The sequence below is a fragment of the Populus nigra genome, chromosome 12 (assembly GCF_951802175.1).
Source record: "Populus nigra chromosome 12, ddPopNigr1.1, whole genome shotgun sequence".
In the NCBI taxonomy this organism is placed as follows: domain Eukaryota; kingdom Viridiplantae; phylum Streptophyta; class Magnoliopsida; order Malpighiales; family Salicaceae; genus Populus; species Populus nigra.
The window spans coordinates 884,355-900,140 of record NC_084863.1 but is presented as its reverse complement, the minus strand read 5'-3'; the positions used below and the strand labels follow the sequence as shown (position 1 = coordinate 900,140).

Genomic DNA, 15,786 nt, shown 5'->3' with positions numbered 1-15,786 from the left:
ATTGTTTTAGTTAATGTTTATTTTTTTCTATTTTTATTTCCATGTTTTGCTCTTCCTTTTTTAGGAATTTGCTGTCTTTGTGGGGAGTGTAATTCTTTTGAAAAAAAAAATCTTTCTATTGAATTTTTTTTTGAGAAAAGAGATATTTACTTTGTTAATTTTCTATTTCTATTTGACTTTGTCTATGTAAATATATTTAATTTTTATAAAAATTTTATTTATTTTCAATATTCATCAAATATTTTGAATAAAGAATTTAGAGTAAATATAAATTTCTTGTGACAAAAACACTTTACAAATAAAACTATAAAGTTAGTATAATTATAGAATTTATATTGTATCAAAATATTATTCCTAAATGTTCATAGTTAATATTCTATTAAATTTGGATAATAATTAGAACCTTTGAGACTAATATATATTATGTTATTTCCTTTATAAAATGAAGCAGTTTTTTTTATAAGTTGAGGTATGAGAAATACCTAAATCTAATATGTAGATGTTTGTCAGATAAAATGTACATCGAATTGAACCACATGAGAATTTTATATGGAGAGATTATCTATGTCTATAGAAATACTCACATGATAGCTGTGTAAGTGATCCTTAAACTTGTAATCACTAAGTTATCTTATATAAAAGATGTTATGCTTTGATTCTACTATACGTTGTCCTAATCAAGGGTAATAAATGAGTAGATATTGAGTATAACATAAACTATATGAAGATATTTAAGTAATTAAGAGATGATTCATCACTCTAGATGAATTGAAGAAAATACTCCACATGTTCTCAAATAGTATTAATTAAAAATTCTTGCGCAAGGTGAATAAGATTTGAAAAGAATTTGAAATCTTATTTAAAGAATCAATGACTATGGTGTTGAGAACAAACATGATTTGACAAAGTAAACACACTTCATACTATAATGTCTAAATTGAAACGTTGTTAAAGAAGGGATGGTAATTACACCGAAAAACTGACCACTGAAAGGTTAAGTCAAACCACTTATGACTTTTATAATATTTGAAAGATCATGATAGGTTGTTAAATATCATACTTGATTTTCAAATATAAATTAATAAATTATTGAATTAATAATAAATTATTTTGTTTAATTTATTTAATCGTATTTTATTGAGTATTGTGATTTATATTTAAGCCAACTTATTAAGAAACATAATAGGTGATACACATAAAAATTATTGGCCATAAATCAAACTGTGAGACTAATCAAGTGTGACTTGATTGTAAATAAATTTTAGAAATTGATGACTATAATGTAATTTAGACAAAGAATTACAAATCTAGACCTAGAAAAATCTAGTTGGGACTTGATTGAATAAATTTTTAAAATTGTTCTAAAATAATATATGTGATATTATTAAGGGGGAAAAATGATGTTTTATCATTTATATGGTTTTAGGTATTTCTATAAATAAAATGTTATGTCTTTTATTTTATGTATAGAAAATAGTACAGTACAAAATAACTGAAAACACAAAAGAAAAGAGTTAGCTCTTAAAAAGCATAATAATTCATCTCTTCTAAAAGGATTTAAGAGATTTCGCATTGGTGATTCGTGTGGATTATTATTTGAGCTTATGGTTTGTGACAACAAACCATAAAGCAATTATTTAAAGAAAAAAAAATAATATTCAGGTAATAAGCCCTAAAAATCTCTAGATTTATCTAACGAGATCCTTAGGATTTCTGAAAGTTTTTTTAAATTTATCATTTTTATTGTGTATATATGTTTCGAAAAACCTACTATTAAAAAGATCCACAAGACCAGGTTTTTCAAACGTGGTCCGGGATGTGACTTTAAAAAAGATTAAGGTTATTAGGTCGACTAAAAGGTCACCAGATTAACATGAATTATTTTTTATTTATTAAAATGATATTGTTTTATTTTATTTTAAAAAATTTCATGATGTTAACTTAATTTGATTTTATCGAATCAATTGAATTACTAAAAACTTAACTAAATTAATCAAGTTTGGCCGATTCAATATTTTTTTAGTTAAAATTGAAATTAAACCTGATTCGGAATTTGATTCATAGATTTTTCAAGTGAATTCACTTATTGGATTTAATAGCTATGCATTCACAAACTTATCAAAAAAAAAAAAAAAAAAAAAACAAAGTCAAGTAGGACGGTTTCTAGTTTTTTTTTTTTTCTATTTTATTCTGCTATGGATGCGCAGAATCACAGAAAGCTACCTGATCTTGTGGTACGCGGAATCCTATACAGCGCACACAGAAGAATCATGACAGACAGAGAAATCAAATCACTAAAACGAAGGGGAAAAAATTGATCTAGCAAAATGGCATTTTGTTGGTTGACAGACTGCAAACAAAATTTAAAAGTATACAGATTGATTAGCAGCTAAACATGGTCATTTTCTATCTTCTTTTTCCTCTTGTTTTTATTTTTAATTTTTGTTCCAAACCCCAACTTAGTCCCCAAGTGAATTAATCCACCAAAGAATGATTTAGATTCGGTTTGGTGTGATTTTGCAGATGGATTTAAGCTTTTCACTAAATATATTTGGTTAGAAATAAGGTTAGGCCCTTGCTAGATGGCAAACAAACGATTCGGTTGAAATAATTCCTGCAGAAATTAATGCATGTCTGCACTAAGCAAAATCCTTCATTACATGCATGGAAGACGGATAAATATGTGAAAAAATAGGAAGAAGATTATTAGAAATGAGACGTTATTAATCTTCGAATCAGGAATCAGTTCTCAAGAGTTGCTACAGTTGCGTCTGCAGCATCATAGACAGTCTTCCATTTCTGGATTATAGAAGTAGCTGAATCAATTTGAACATGGCCTGAAGTCAATGCATCTTGACACTGGTTAACTTCATCAAGACCATAATGCACATCTAAGCTTGCCGTGCCACCTTGTAGCCCCATGAGGTTCAAGAATTGAACTGCCTCTTTAAAATTGGTTGCGCATTGCTCAAGTGCTGTCTTATATGCAGGGTTTGTTTGAGCCAAGCCAGTAAAGAAAACGCTTGTATCTACCGATACTTTTCTTGCTATTTCCAGGGCTTTCTCTGCAATCGCCTTTTCATTAGGTGCTCCCAAAGTTTGTGGATGGGACGTCAGGGTTTGAACGCAGGATTCATAGTTCTGGCTATGTTTGCAAACCTTACTCGCTAATTCCACTCCTGCCTCGGTTTGTGAAGGAAAATGCAGGAAAAGATACAAGACAATGGCAGCAAAAATCATGATTCGATTCTTGGAATCCATTGTCTGAAAAAAGATAAGAAAAAAAAGTTCTTGCGCGTAATGTTCTATTGCATCTCATTTATTGTTAGTATTAATAGAAGAGAAAGTGGGCCTAATCTTAGAAATTGTTGCAATTTTAGCAAGTGCAGCAGAATATGTAGGACAGGTCCAAGGAGTTGTTCTTTTTTGACCGGTGTTGAAATACGCTACACCATAGGAACTTGCTGATTCTGTGGAAAGTGGAATCCTTTTTCAAAAAAAGTTCTATGTGAGAATACAAACATTTATACGTGAAATGCACCCTCCGGATGATGATGCACAGCCTGTTTCCATGGAATATCCAGACAGGCCTCAACTCTCGACCCGCGTGGACCTCGCTTCACCCCCTTTTGGTGACCACTATAGGCTAATCCTTGCTAGTAAAACCAAGGTGTTCAGAGTTTGCAATGGCACTTTTGGAAGCTATTTTTTCCCCAGCAAGCCAATAGGAAGCTTGATATCTCTTCCATTTGCCTATTGCTTACACAAAATTCACCGAATAAATTATAGAAATAGACTGTAATTAGAAAAGGAGATCAATTGCTTGTTCCCTCTGCAAAATTGACTAAAAGGTTCAAATTTAAGCAGCGTCACTAGGAACATCCATCTATTCATCCCAAGACCAGTGTGTGTGTGTGTGTGTGTGTGTGTGTTATTACAAGCCCAATGACAGCAAAAAGCAAAGGTGGCAATCAAAAGCAGATAAATGCATAAAATCAGAACAAAAATCTATTCCTAAATTAAATAAAAAACCACCAAATCACACATCATCTAGACATTAGCTAACTATGATTTAGATTCGGTTTGATGTAATTTTGCAAATGGATTTAAGCTTTTCACTAAATGTATTTGGTTTGAAATAAGGTTTGGCCCTCGCTAGATTCTGTAGAAATAATTCCTGCAAGAATCAATACATATCTGCACTCAGCAAAATCCTTCATTACATGCATGAAGGTTGGCTACATATTTGTGAAGAAATAGGAGGAACTTTATTAGAAACGAGACATTATTAATCTTCGAATCAGGAATCAGTTTTCAAGAGCTATAACAGCTGCTTCGGCAGCGCGATAGACAGTCTTCCATTTCTGGATTCTAGCAGTAGCTGAATCAATATGAACATGGCCTGAAGACAACGCACTTTCACAAGATTCAGCATCATCAAGAGCATAATGCACATCCAAGCTTGCCGTCCCACCTTTTAGCCCCTTGAGGTTCAAGAATGTAACTGCCTCCTTGAAATAGGAAGCACATCGCTCAAGTACTGTCTTGGATGCAGGGTATGTGTGAGCCAAGCCAGTAAAGAAATCGCTTGTATCAACCGATTCTTTTCTTGCTAGTGCCAGGGCTTTCTCTGCAATCGCCTTTTTATCAGATGCTGGCAAAGTTTGAGGATGGGACGTCAGGATTTGAACGCAGGACTGGTAGTCTTGGCTTTGTTTGCAGACCTTACTCACTAATTCCGCTCCTGCCTCTGTTTGAGAAGGAAAATGCAGGAAGAGATGCAAGAAAATGGCAGCAAAAATCATGATGCGATTCTTGGAACCCATTGTCTGAAAACAATTAAAAAAAAAAGCTTCTTGCGGGTAATGTTCTATTGCATCTAATTGATTGTTAGTATTAATAGAACAGACACTGGCCTAGTCTTAGAAAATTTTAGTAAGTGCTGCAGGATATACATGACAGGTTCAGGAAATCCTTTTAAAGAAAAATCTTAATATGTAAGAATACAAACACATTTATTGGCCATGTGCAAGCAATGCATGTAAGAGTTTTTTTTTTTTTTTTTGAATATATATATATATATATATATATATATATATATATTTGTTCTATTTTTATTTTTCTATTCTATATTTATATAGTGTTTGGATACTGTTTTATTAAAAAAAACAATATAGAAATAATAAAGACAAGATATAATAGGAGATAATAAAAACAAAACAAAGATAAAATAAAGATAAAATTGTGTTTGTTGATAATGTATAAAATAAAGTGATTATCTTTGTATATTATTTGGTTGATAATGGACAAAATAGAATAAAATATTAAAAAAATTATCTTACTTTAAATATGTATTATTGTCAAACTTACATATATTTTTTAAAAAAAATATTTAAATATTTTTTTATTTTAGTTTACAATAAAATTGACTATCTCTATTTTTGTCTCTTAAATTAAATGTATTTATATCTCTATTATTTTTGTCCTTTTTTGTTATAAAATATCTATCAAGCCTACCTTAAGAACTTGTTGATTTTATGGAAAGTGGAATCATTTTGATAAAAACACATATTTCTATGTAAGAATACAAGCACTTTTATTGGCCCTACGAGGAATGTTAATGCATGAACTATTTTAAGAAAATAAAATATTTTTTTTAGTTAATTTTCTTTTTAAGAAATTTGTTGGTTTTATAGGAATTAATTCCTTTCAAAGAAAATATTTATATATAAAAATGCAAATATTTTTATGGGACTTCTATTACCAATAATGATCATCTATTTTAAATTTCATAACTTGTTTATAAAATTTATTGAAGTTTGGCCTATAATAAAAGCCCTTCGAAAGATTGACATTCCAAAACCCTTAAAAAAATATCATCTCTTTTATGAGTTTTTTTTTAGAAAAATAAATATTTTTTTAATTAATTTTATTTTTTTCTATTTTTTTAGGAATTTTTTGATTTTATGGGAAGGGGAATCCTTTTGAAAAAAAATCAATTTATCTAAGAATACAAACACTTTTATTAGCATTCTAATGTTTATATTTATATTCTGTATTATTATATTTTCTAAAAAAGAAATTTTTATTTAATTAATTTAATGTTTATATTTATATTCTGTATTATTATATTTTTTGAGTTTTTTTTATTTTAAAAAATATTATTTCTAATTTATATTCAGTATTATTATGGTTCTTTTTATATATAAATAATTATAATACTTTTTTGGCAGCAGCACGATGAATAAAATTAAGTATGCTACTAACGCAGCCCATCATCAACAACGCATAAAGCTCATCAAACTATTGTGGAAAGGCCCATATACGTCTTGAAGCTTGCTTCGGGCTTCGTCTCCTTCCCTGCATCAAACCTGGCAAGTTTTTCGGTGAGCCATTTTCGCTGTTAAATTGAAGTAAATTTGACAAGAGCCATGGATAGAACTTCCACTCCCACGTTTAAGAATTTGAAGAAGCCCGAGCTTCCTTGGGCTCTAGAATTCAGAAGACAAAATACAAAAAGTCCAAACAGACTGAAGAACATGAAGGAAAAGGTCTCAAAAACATGCCCCAGAATCCTTAGGTTCTCAAATGAGAATGTTTTGGAGCAATTTCAACACTGTGGTCGAGAACACACTCAAAAGTACTGTGCTTCAGAGATCGTTTGGGCAACATTTTCTGGAATTTCATGCCCATGATAATTATAATCTCTAGCCTTTAACTTTACTGACACCATTATGGCTTTATATATCTTTGCTGCCAATTATATGATATACAATATTTTGATCTGAACACAATTTGAGGTTATCAAATCACAATCTGGGCAAGAATTAAACTCAAACCCTCACCATTTTCTTAGGCGTAAGCTCAATTCCTTAAACAATAAGCCCACCTTTCAAATGCTCACCAGGCACCTCTTTTTGGCACATCTCCACTTCCTTAGCATCACCCCCATCATTGTAAAAACTCCCCAGTTCAATCTCAATACATTCATCTTCACGTTCTTGAAGGTAATTACTTCCTTCTACTTCATGAATTTTTGATCTTAAAGTTCTGGTCCTACTCAAGAGACAAGCTTGTTCATTTTTGTCTTGGCGCCGGCGTAAATAAACCTTGCCTACTGATTTGAAGTTGCCACCTTCTTCTGATATTTGTGATTGTAGAGTGTCTGATCCATAAGCTCGACCAGCATATTTAACCATGAGATAGGCCCCATAAAATGTTTTTGGAGATAGCATCTCGGTATTGATTTTGCCATGGATCTGTAACCACCAAATTGCTCTAAGCTCGAAAACTTCTGAAAATCTGAAAAAAACAAAAAAAAAATCAAACCATGCTTGGTTTAAAATATTAACTATGGTGGTGATTTTTTTTTCTGAAAATTATGGTGAAGCGTAAACTTGACTGGCTGTGGGGTTTCCAGGAGCAGTAGAGAGAATTGTTAGCCCACGTAATTGAAAGCTCCCTTTCACTCAAAATGTAGCATTTCTTACCTGTTGAGTTTTCCAATGAGATTTTCTGTTCATCATAAAAGGAAAATAATCACTACCGTTTTATATCAATTATGCAAAATTACATTTTGCATGATATTGAAGCTATTGAATTTGCTGGAATATCCTTGTTTTTCAAATAAAAAGGCTAGAGTTGAATGGGAGAAAAAAGAAGCTTAAGCTGGCAATGGTCAAACGCAGGAAAACATTTAAATTTAGGATAAGCTTTGGAATTATCAACCATCTTGATTCCACTCAAGAACAATTGAATTCAAAAACTGATTTTTACACATTAAAACTGATTTATTTTTTTTTCCTGATGAGCTTAAAGGCCTAAAGAGCCATTCGAACTCAAGCAAAATTTACAGCCTCCCCGACGATTTACTGTGCAAAAACAGTTTAATGAAGCCCACATATGCATCCACAGGCAATGGAACAAATATGAATTCTGAAGGTTAGAATTCATATTTGCTCCACTGCCTGTGCATCCAAATTCGGCTTGACGGTGCTGTCAACTATGGTATTTTTCTTTCTCCAAGCTAAAGATTGATCCATACATCCTGTGCATGGATCACCAAGCTTGAGAAAAAACTGTCCTAGAATCTTTGATAATATTACTGGAAATTAATATATTCTTAAACTAATTAAAAGTAATTATTGATTTGGTTGGTAGAATGTAATAAAATGCAATTTGATAGAACAATGAAAGTTAATTATTTTGTTTTTCTATTATATTGTATTTTTATACACTCTACCAAACATTATCATTGTTTTTTTATAAAGTAGTTAGAGCATTGAAAAAAGTATGGCATGATTTGATTAGTCTGTGTATGTCTTAATTTTGATTATGTCGGTAGGAAAATTATATGGTGTTTAATTAGAAAGTAGTTAGTAAGATTTTATTAATTATTTTTGGATATACTTTGAAAAAAATACAAAGAGAAAACTTTTATATATTCTGATTATGCACATTAATATTGTTAATAATTTATAATTATCTTTATTTGACAATAATGTAATGTAAAACCCTCACTATCATGCTTCCAAATCAAGCTATGAATATCAACCACCCTACACTGAGATTTGAAAATTTTTATGTCTTAAATTCCAACTTAAACTTTGTTTATCAACGCGATCAACCATGTTGATATATTTTTTCATTGTCAAATAATATATATATATGCGCTCAAACTAACTTTACCTTTCTACCCCCATCAATTAAATATGGGCTGCATAACCTGGAAAAAACTCCTTTTTTGAAGAGTAATTAGGCAATGGGAATGCTAATCTGGAAAGAACATCTTCATAATCTCTGCCACGCTGTGTCTGACTCAGATTAGGACCTAACCAATACCGTGGAAACAGGGGAAGCACATCGAGCATCACGAGGAGAAGCAGATGATATCATGTGTGAAAACAAATTCTTCAGGCAGCAGATCGAAGTTCATAGGGTTTTTTTACTAAAAAAATAAAATTCTAGACAGTATACAAAGAGACAAGAAATGGGTCTTGAAAATAATATACAGAATATTGCTGGGTTTTATTTTATTGTTTGATGCATTGAAGAACATGGCTATATTTATAGTTCACAAAAGTCAATTTATATCGTTATTGTGACGACATTTTTCTTGTTTTTTCTTGTCATGACGACATGAATTGAAGACATGAGGACATCTCTGGGCATCTAAGATTCACGTGTTCATGGATTGAATTCTCTTTATAGAAGCCATGAGCAATTTTAATAACGGATAATCACAACATTAACCCTCTTGTAATTTTATGTCAATTTTATTTTTTCTCCATCCAAGAGTCAATTTGTTGAGGAGACCTCTATAATGATTTTAAATAAATCATCTAATATATTTTTTTAAATAAAAAGTTATTTAGAATTAAAACTAATTACACAAATCCATAATTATCTCACTTGAGTTTTTAATTTAATTAATTAAATAAATATGATAAAGTCACATCCCATCATGACCACTTGATTAAAAAAAAACACTAATTAAAGAATCACCTCAAATCCAAAAAACTTAAAAGATATATTCAATGATTTTATATTAACTCAATGATTTGAAACCTTCAATCAAGAAAATTATAAGTCATAAATATTACAAGTTAGTAAATGTATGTTTGGGATTAATTATGATAGTTTTTGTTGTTGCGATTTGAAAAAAATAGGTTTAAGAAAATAAATAAATTATAATTATTTAATAATCAAGATTTTAATAGATAATTTTAAGTGAGACTCATATAAAAATACTATATTATATATTAATTAACTAAATATTTTTAAAATTATGATTAAAATAAAATATAGATTCAACGTTTACACCGCACCATACTACCCAAAAGAACTAATTAGTTAAGTGGGATAGCTTCATAAACAAAAGAGATCCAAGTGGGGCATGTAATTCCTTGTGATGTCAAGCAAATGACTGGTTGCATTGTATTCGGAACATGAAAAGGAAAGAATCAATACAAAGTCTAGAGATACATCGACGGAACAAAAAGTAACAAACCTATACACATAATTTTATTTTTTTTCTCTTGGTATACAAGAATCAAATGAAAGAATCAAATGTTGATAAAAAAAAAAAGATGGAACAAAACTTCAGCATTTTGTTGTCTTCTTGATCTTTAATCTTTATCCCTTCTGAAGGAAAAGTAGCTGATTTGAAAAAGAATTTAATGGAGCAGTATCTACGAACAAAAATATTCATATTTTTGTCAGTGTTTAGGCCTTATTTCAATCCCTTCAATGATAAGTCCACCTTTCAAATGATGACCTTTTACTTCCATCAAACTCATCTTCACTTCCTCATCGTTTTCACCACTGAAGAACTCTCCCAGCTCAATCTCCAACCATCCATCATCTCTTTCACTTGGGACTCTTCCTTCCCCTTCCGCCACCCTTGATTTTAACACCTGCATGCGATTCCCGTAAAACAGGCTCTCCATCTGTTTTTTCCTGGCATGTTCTTTGGCAAGACGTAAATAGGCTGTGTTTCTTGAAACTTGATTATTACCTACCTCAACTGATATCTCTGATGGCATTAAATCAAGCCCATATGAACGATCAGTGATTTTTAGAACAAGATATGCTCCATATTTTGTGTTTGGGGTTAACATTTGAGTCTTAATCATGCCTACAATCTCTAGCCAACACATTGTTCTAAGCACAGCCACTTCAGAGAACCTGGAACAAGGAAGAAAGCGAACTGTAAATATATATATCAATGCACACACTTGCCTTTGTTTTAAGCTGGCTCTCGAGATAATTAATTAAGAAAGAAAATCGACCTTGATTCAGGCAGAGAAGCCCAGTGCCAATACGGGGATTCATCGCTCCATGTTATGTGAAGATCTCTTGCAGATAGCATAAAGGATTTCTTGCCTGATGATCTCTCTAGCTTGAAGCTCTGCATCATAAAATATATGAGATATTAGGATTAAATAAATCCTATCTCTTAAAGTTATGCTTTACCCATTTTAATAGGATAAGGAATCTATACCTTTCTGCCACCATCTACGAGAAGAGAGTTGCAAAGAAGAAGAAAAAGCTCTTTCTTTGAAGAAAACTTGAAAGGGACCATTGACCTTGAGACTATATCTTGATAATCAGTAGGTAAAAATCTTTCCCAAACTACATCAGAATCTGCAGCTGCTTGAAATATAGTTGAAACCAATGAAGACTTGCATGCATCTTGTGGAGATGTAAAGGAGAGAATTGTAGAAACACAGCCTTCTGGCAATATGTTAAACTCATGACGATCCATCAAGCCCTCCATGATTTGCTAATCAAGTTAATTTCTTGAGAGGAAAGAATGAATGACAAAAACTCAGACTTTAGGCACTAATGTCTTTGTCTATAAGATGTGATTGTGGTTTAGGTGCAGCTCTCCTTGAGTTTATATACAGCAATGCAAGTGGTAGGGTCTCGGCTTAATAATAATAATTAAAAAAAACAATTGTGAAGTCTACGCTTTTGAATTTTCCAACCCCAATTTTGAGAAACATGTAAAAAGAATATGTAATGTGGTACGTGAGGTATTGCTGAGAGGATTCAAGTACAGTACTTGATTGCACAAAGAGACAAGATAAAGGAGTTATTGTCAATGAATATTATTATAAAAAAAAATTGAAAAAAAAAGTTATGTTGTTCGTAGAAAATTATGCTATCTTCTTTTATTTCACACTAAAATTAACAAATTCATAAAGTTTTAATAACAATATGTATATATTTCCTAGCTATAATTTACTTTGATTTATTTTCTTGTTTTTCAATTGTGTTTCTATGAGAATATAATCATATATCAGAACCTTGAATGTAACTACAAAACATCTCTCTTTTATTTTTGATTTTCTTCAACGCACACGTTGTTTTAAGAATCAGTGACCCAGTCTTTGTTTCTCCATTCATCACCAACATGATATTGGTCATAGGTTTTACTACACATGTACGCGTTATCGAAGAAGCTAAGAACAGCAGTACTTTCCCTAGTGCTCTAAAGTGGAACCATATGCCTATTGTTCAATCCTAGTACCACGTTTTATGATTCAGAATTTACAAAATTGGGGTTGACGTTGAAAAGGTTGACCTGGAAATTTAGTCTGGTATTGGATGGCACACCATAATAGATATTAGCCAGTCTAACATGGCCAAAAAACAACTAAGGCCAGCCACCAAACCCACTTGTGAGTCACTTGTTCTTACCCTTTTCTGCCTGGATTCTTGCCTCACCTGTCATTCTCCACAGCCCCCCCGCACTGATTTTCAAAAATTGAGTTTTTCTTTTATAGATATGTCTGCCTTGACTAGAATCTTAACAAGGTTTTTATTTAATTTATCAGATGAGAAACTCATGTGTGAGTTGGGTGAATCCTGATTTATTTATTTTACATTAGTTTCCTAACTGGTTAATGTAATGGAGCTGCTTAATTTATATCCAGCCTTAGTTAACAAGGGCTCCGTATATATTAACGATAAAAATTTTAAAATGGTGATGATTAAGAGTAGCTTTTGGCCTGTTACTTGTTAATTAAGCAGTTAATTACTTGATTAGTAGTAAGGTATTGGAGAAGCGTTGATTGCATGTTTACCCTTTCGTTGCCACACGTACCACCAGAGCTTCAGGTGGTGTTCAAAAATGGCTGCTTGGTGAGCTATAGCCAGTCACCAAATTTTGACAGACTCTGGATGCAGGAATAATCAACTTCATAAGAACAACCGTGTTTGCCTTGAATTGAAGTATTTATTAATTACAACTTTGAAAGATGCAAGAGGAATAGTTGATCAAGGAGAGGCTGGTCTGTTTTTAGCAAAAATAATAAATAAATAGACTTTATTTTATCAATCTACTCATTAAAATTCATTCAATATATTAATCTTTATCCTGAAGAAACCTAGACTTGATTAGTTTACCTTGACTACTAATTAGACAAAAAATAACTTCTCCAGATTAATGATTACTTTGAGACGGCGACCTCCTTTCCATCTCTTTTCTTCTTTGTGGTAAGGTAGTTTTGATGGTTGTAATTTTTTTTAAAATATTTTTTATATTGATAATATATTTTTGTTTTTTAAAAATTATTTTTAAAATCAGTATATTAAAATAATTTAAAAATATAAAAAATATATTAATTAAAAAAAATTATTTTTTCAAAATTATTTTTAAAATACAATATCAAACACATCCTAGTGGGTTCAAAATTAGCAGGCCACCGACAACACTTGAGATAAAAAAAAAAAAAAGTAAACTTTATAAGAAGGGAAACGCCGTTGGTTTTTTTCATAAAAACAACGGTAAAAACGACGGTGTTTTCCTTCGTATAAAGTTTAGTCATTTAGAGCACATAGAAAATATTTAGACCTGCCATGGATCCCCCATTATGATAGATTTAACCGTGGAAAGCCTCCGATTTCGGTAGTTTGATGGCACCCTCCACTTTAATATCCCTTCACTGTATTATAATACCTTTGATTTGATTTAAGTCTATTAAAAGTAAACTGGTTTGAAAATATATTTTATTTTTATTTATAATATAAAGTATTTTTAGATGAGCTCGTGACAAAGTTTTTGTTTCGGGTTATCTGTTCTTAAACATATATCTTTCAGTATATTTTTAAGAAAATAAAATCTTTTAAATATCAGTCCAGGATTTAAATAAAAAATAATAATCATTAGATCAATGCATTATACTATACTTTAAAAGTCGTGGAAAAAATATTATGCAAGTATTGTGAATATAAATCCATTGCATTATGAATCACACTGTAAATATAGAGTGTTTATATTATAGACGATATTATAGCACTTGAGGCGTTGTTTTTTCTGTTTTTAGTTAAAAAAAAAAAAGTATTGTTAGGTCTAGTTTGACCACCAGACTTAACACTGCTAGGTCTACAACCAGATCCAAGAAAAAACATTATGCGGGTACTTTATACATAGAGTATATGCACTCTATACCACAGTGTAGACATATAGTATTTGCATTGTAGATGACATTGTAGCATCAAATGGTGTTGTCTTTACTGTTTTTAGTAAAAAAATATTGTTGGGTCTAGCTTGGCCGCCACCCAATGCTCTTGAGTCGGATAGGCCTTTAGGCCCAATTACCTTGTGAGCCGGACCCGAGACTTTTTGGGTCTGGGTCTGACTCTGCAGCCAGATCCAAGATGGACCATACTGTAAGCATATAATGTCTGCACTGTAGATGATATTATAGCACTAAGAGGTGTTGTCTTTGCTATTTTTAGTTAAAAAATGTTGTTGTGTCTGACTTGGTCGTCACCCAAGGCTCTTAAGTGGCTGCTCTATCTAAAGCTATTGAATCTAGCTGGGCAATCAAATTCAATTGCCTTACTAGTCGAGTTTAATGTTATTGGATCTGATATTCCTGTCAGATCCAAGGCTTGGATCTATCTCTGTAATCAAACCCAATACTATTTGTGATTGACTTTACAGCTATATTGAATTTAGCGCTTTATATTTTTTATATTTATTTTATATTTTTAAAAAATTATTATTAACTCAATGTGTAGCATGAGTAAATATCCTAGTTACAATTAAAAACAATCAAATTATTAAATCCAAATAAGTTAATCTAATCTAAATTATTAATGGGTATCTATTCCTAAAAAAATCTGCTTTCAATAAATGCAGGAAATTATATGGGGGCAAATGCTATAAATGACAATGCAAATTGCCCACTAGATTACATTATCACACGTCTATGTCGATTGAAATGACACATTGCGTATTTCTTTTTTAAAAAAAAAACAAAAATATTTTTGCATTAACTTGTGCCTGCAGCCGCTGTTTTTAAGAGTATTTTTTAATTAAAACAATATTTTTTTTTAATATTAATATATTAAAATAATCTAAAAATATATATAAAAATTCAAATAATAAATTTATTAATTATAACACAAAAACAATTACTCAATCAAAATCATGAATTGTGTGCATATTCATGGTACAATTAATTAATTAATTAATTAATTACATATATAGGTAAACCTAAAACAGAGAACTCTCGAGATCATGTTTTGGGGGCTGTTAACAAGTGTTTAGAAACCAGCCAGCCATTGCTTACCACGAGTTCTTTTCTATTCTTCTTATCCCCATCTGCACTTTCCTTGTACATTCTGTGTTCATTTTGTAGATGTTTGTTTTTTTTAAAAAAATATTTTTAATTTTTTAAAATTTATTTTTAATATTCGCATATTAAAATGACTAAAAAATATATAATTTTTTTTAAATTTTTTACAAATTCCATTTGAAGCAAGCTCCCCAGACATTATCTTAATGAAATTAATTTTGCTTCGTCAGCCTGGATAATATTTTGAGACTTTATTATTATTATTATTATTATTATTATTATTATTATTTTATCATGTGAAGTTTCAATTTCAAAATCGGGGAACAGGAAGATAAACTTAAATAATTTTTAAATCGTCTAATTTTGACATGAATGATTTGATTTTCATTGTTGAAAAAACATGGACCAGACTAGTCTTCACTCTTCTTGCAAGCAAGTTGTTTCTGTCATTTAATGTTTAATAACCTATCGGTCTTTTCACTCTTTATACTAAAATAACAAATATCGACACATCAGCGGCGGGCGGGGCCAGAAAATACTTCTAGTGCAGTTGGTTTTACATTTTAAAAAAATTTATTTTTTTTATTTTTTTAAATTAATATTTTTTGATATTTTTAAATATTTTAATGTGCTGATATCAAAAATAATTTTAAAAAAATAAAAAATTATTATTTTAATGCATTTCTAAATAAAA

General features: G+C 30.7%; 1 protein-coding gene and 1 pseudogene across 1 annotated transcript; both read right to left on the bottom strand.

The window, feature by feature from the left end:
* Positions 1–6,298: 6,298 nt before the first annotated feature.
* LOC133669849 (F-box protein PP2-B15-like) lies at positions 6,299–8,895 on the bottom strand (annotated as a pseudogene).
* A 1,104-nt stretch (positions 8,896–9,999) lies between these two features.
* Positions 10,000–11,359, bottom strand: LOC133670267 (F-box protein PP2-B15-like). The gene is made up of 3 exons (XM_062090795.1): positions 11,003–11,359; positions 10,791–10,909; positions 10,000–10,686 (listed from the first exon to the last, which is right to left on the bottom strand). Exons 1-3 carry the CDS (start codon positions 11,276–11,278, stop codon positions 10,218–10,220), a joined length of 864 nt encoding a protein of 287 aa, XP_061946779.1. The 5' UTR covers positions 11,279–11,359; the 3' UTR covers positions 10,000–10,217.
* Between the last annotated feature and the right edge of the window lie 4,427 nt (positions 11,360–15,786).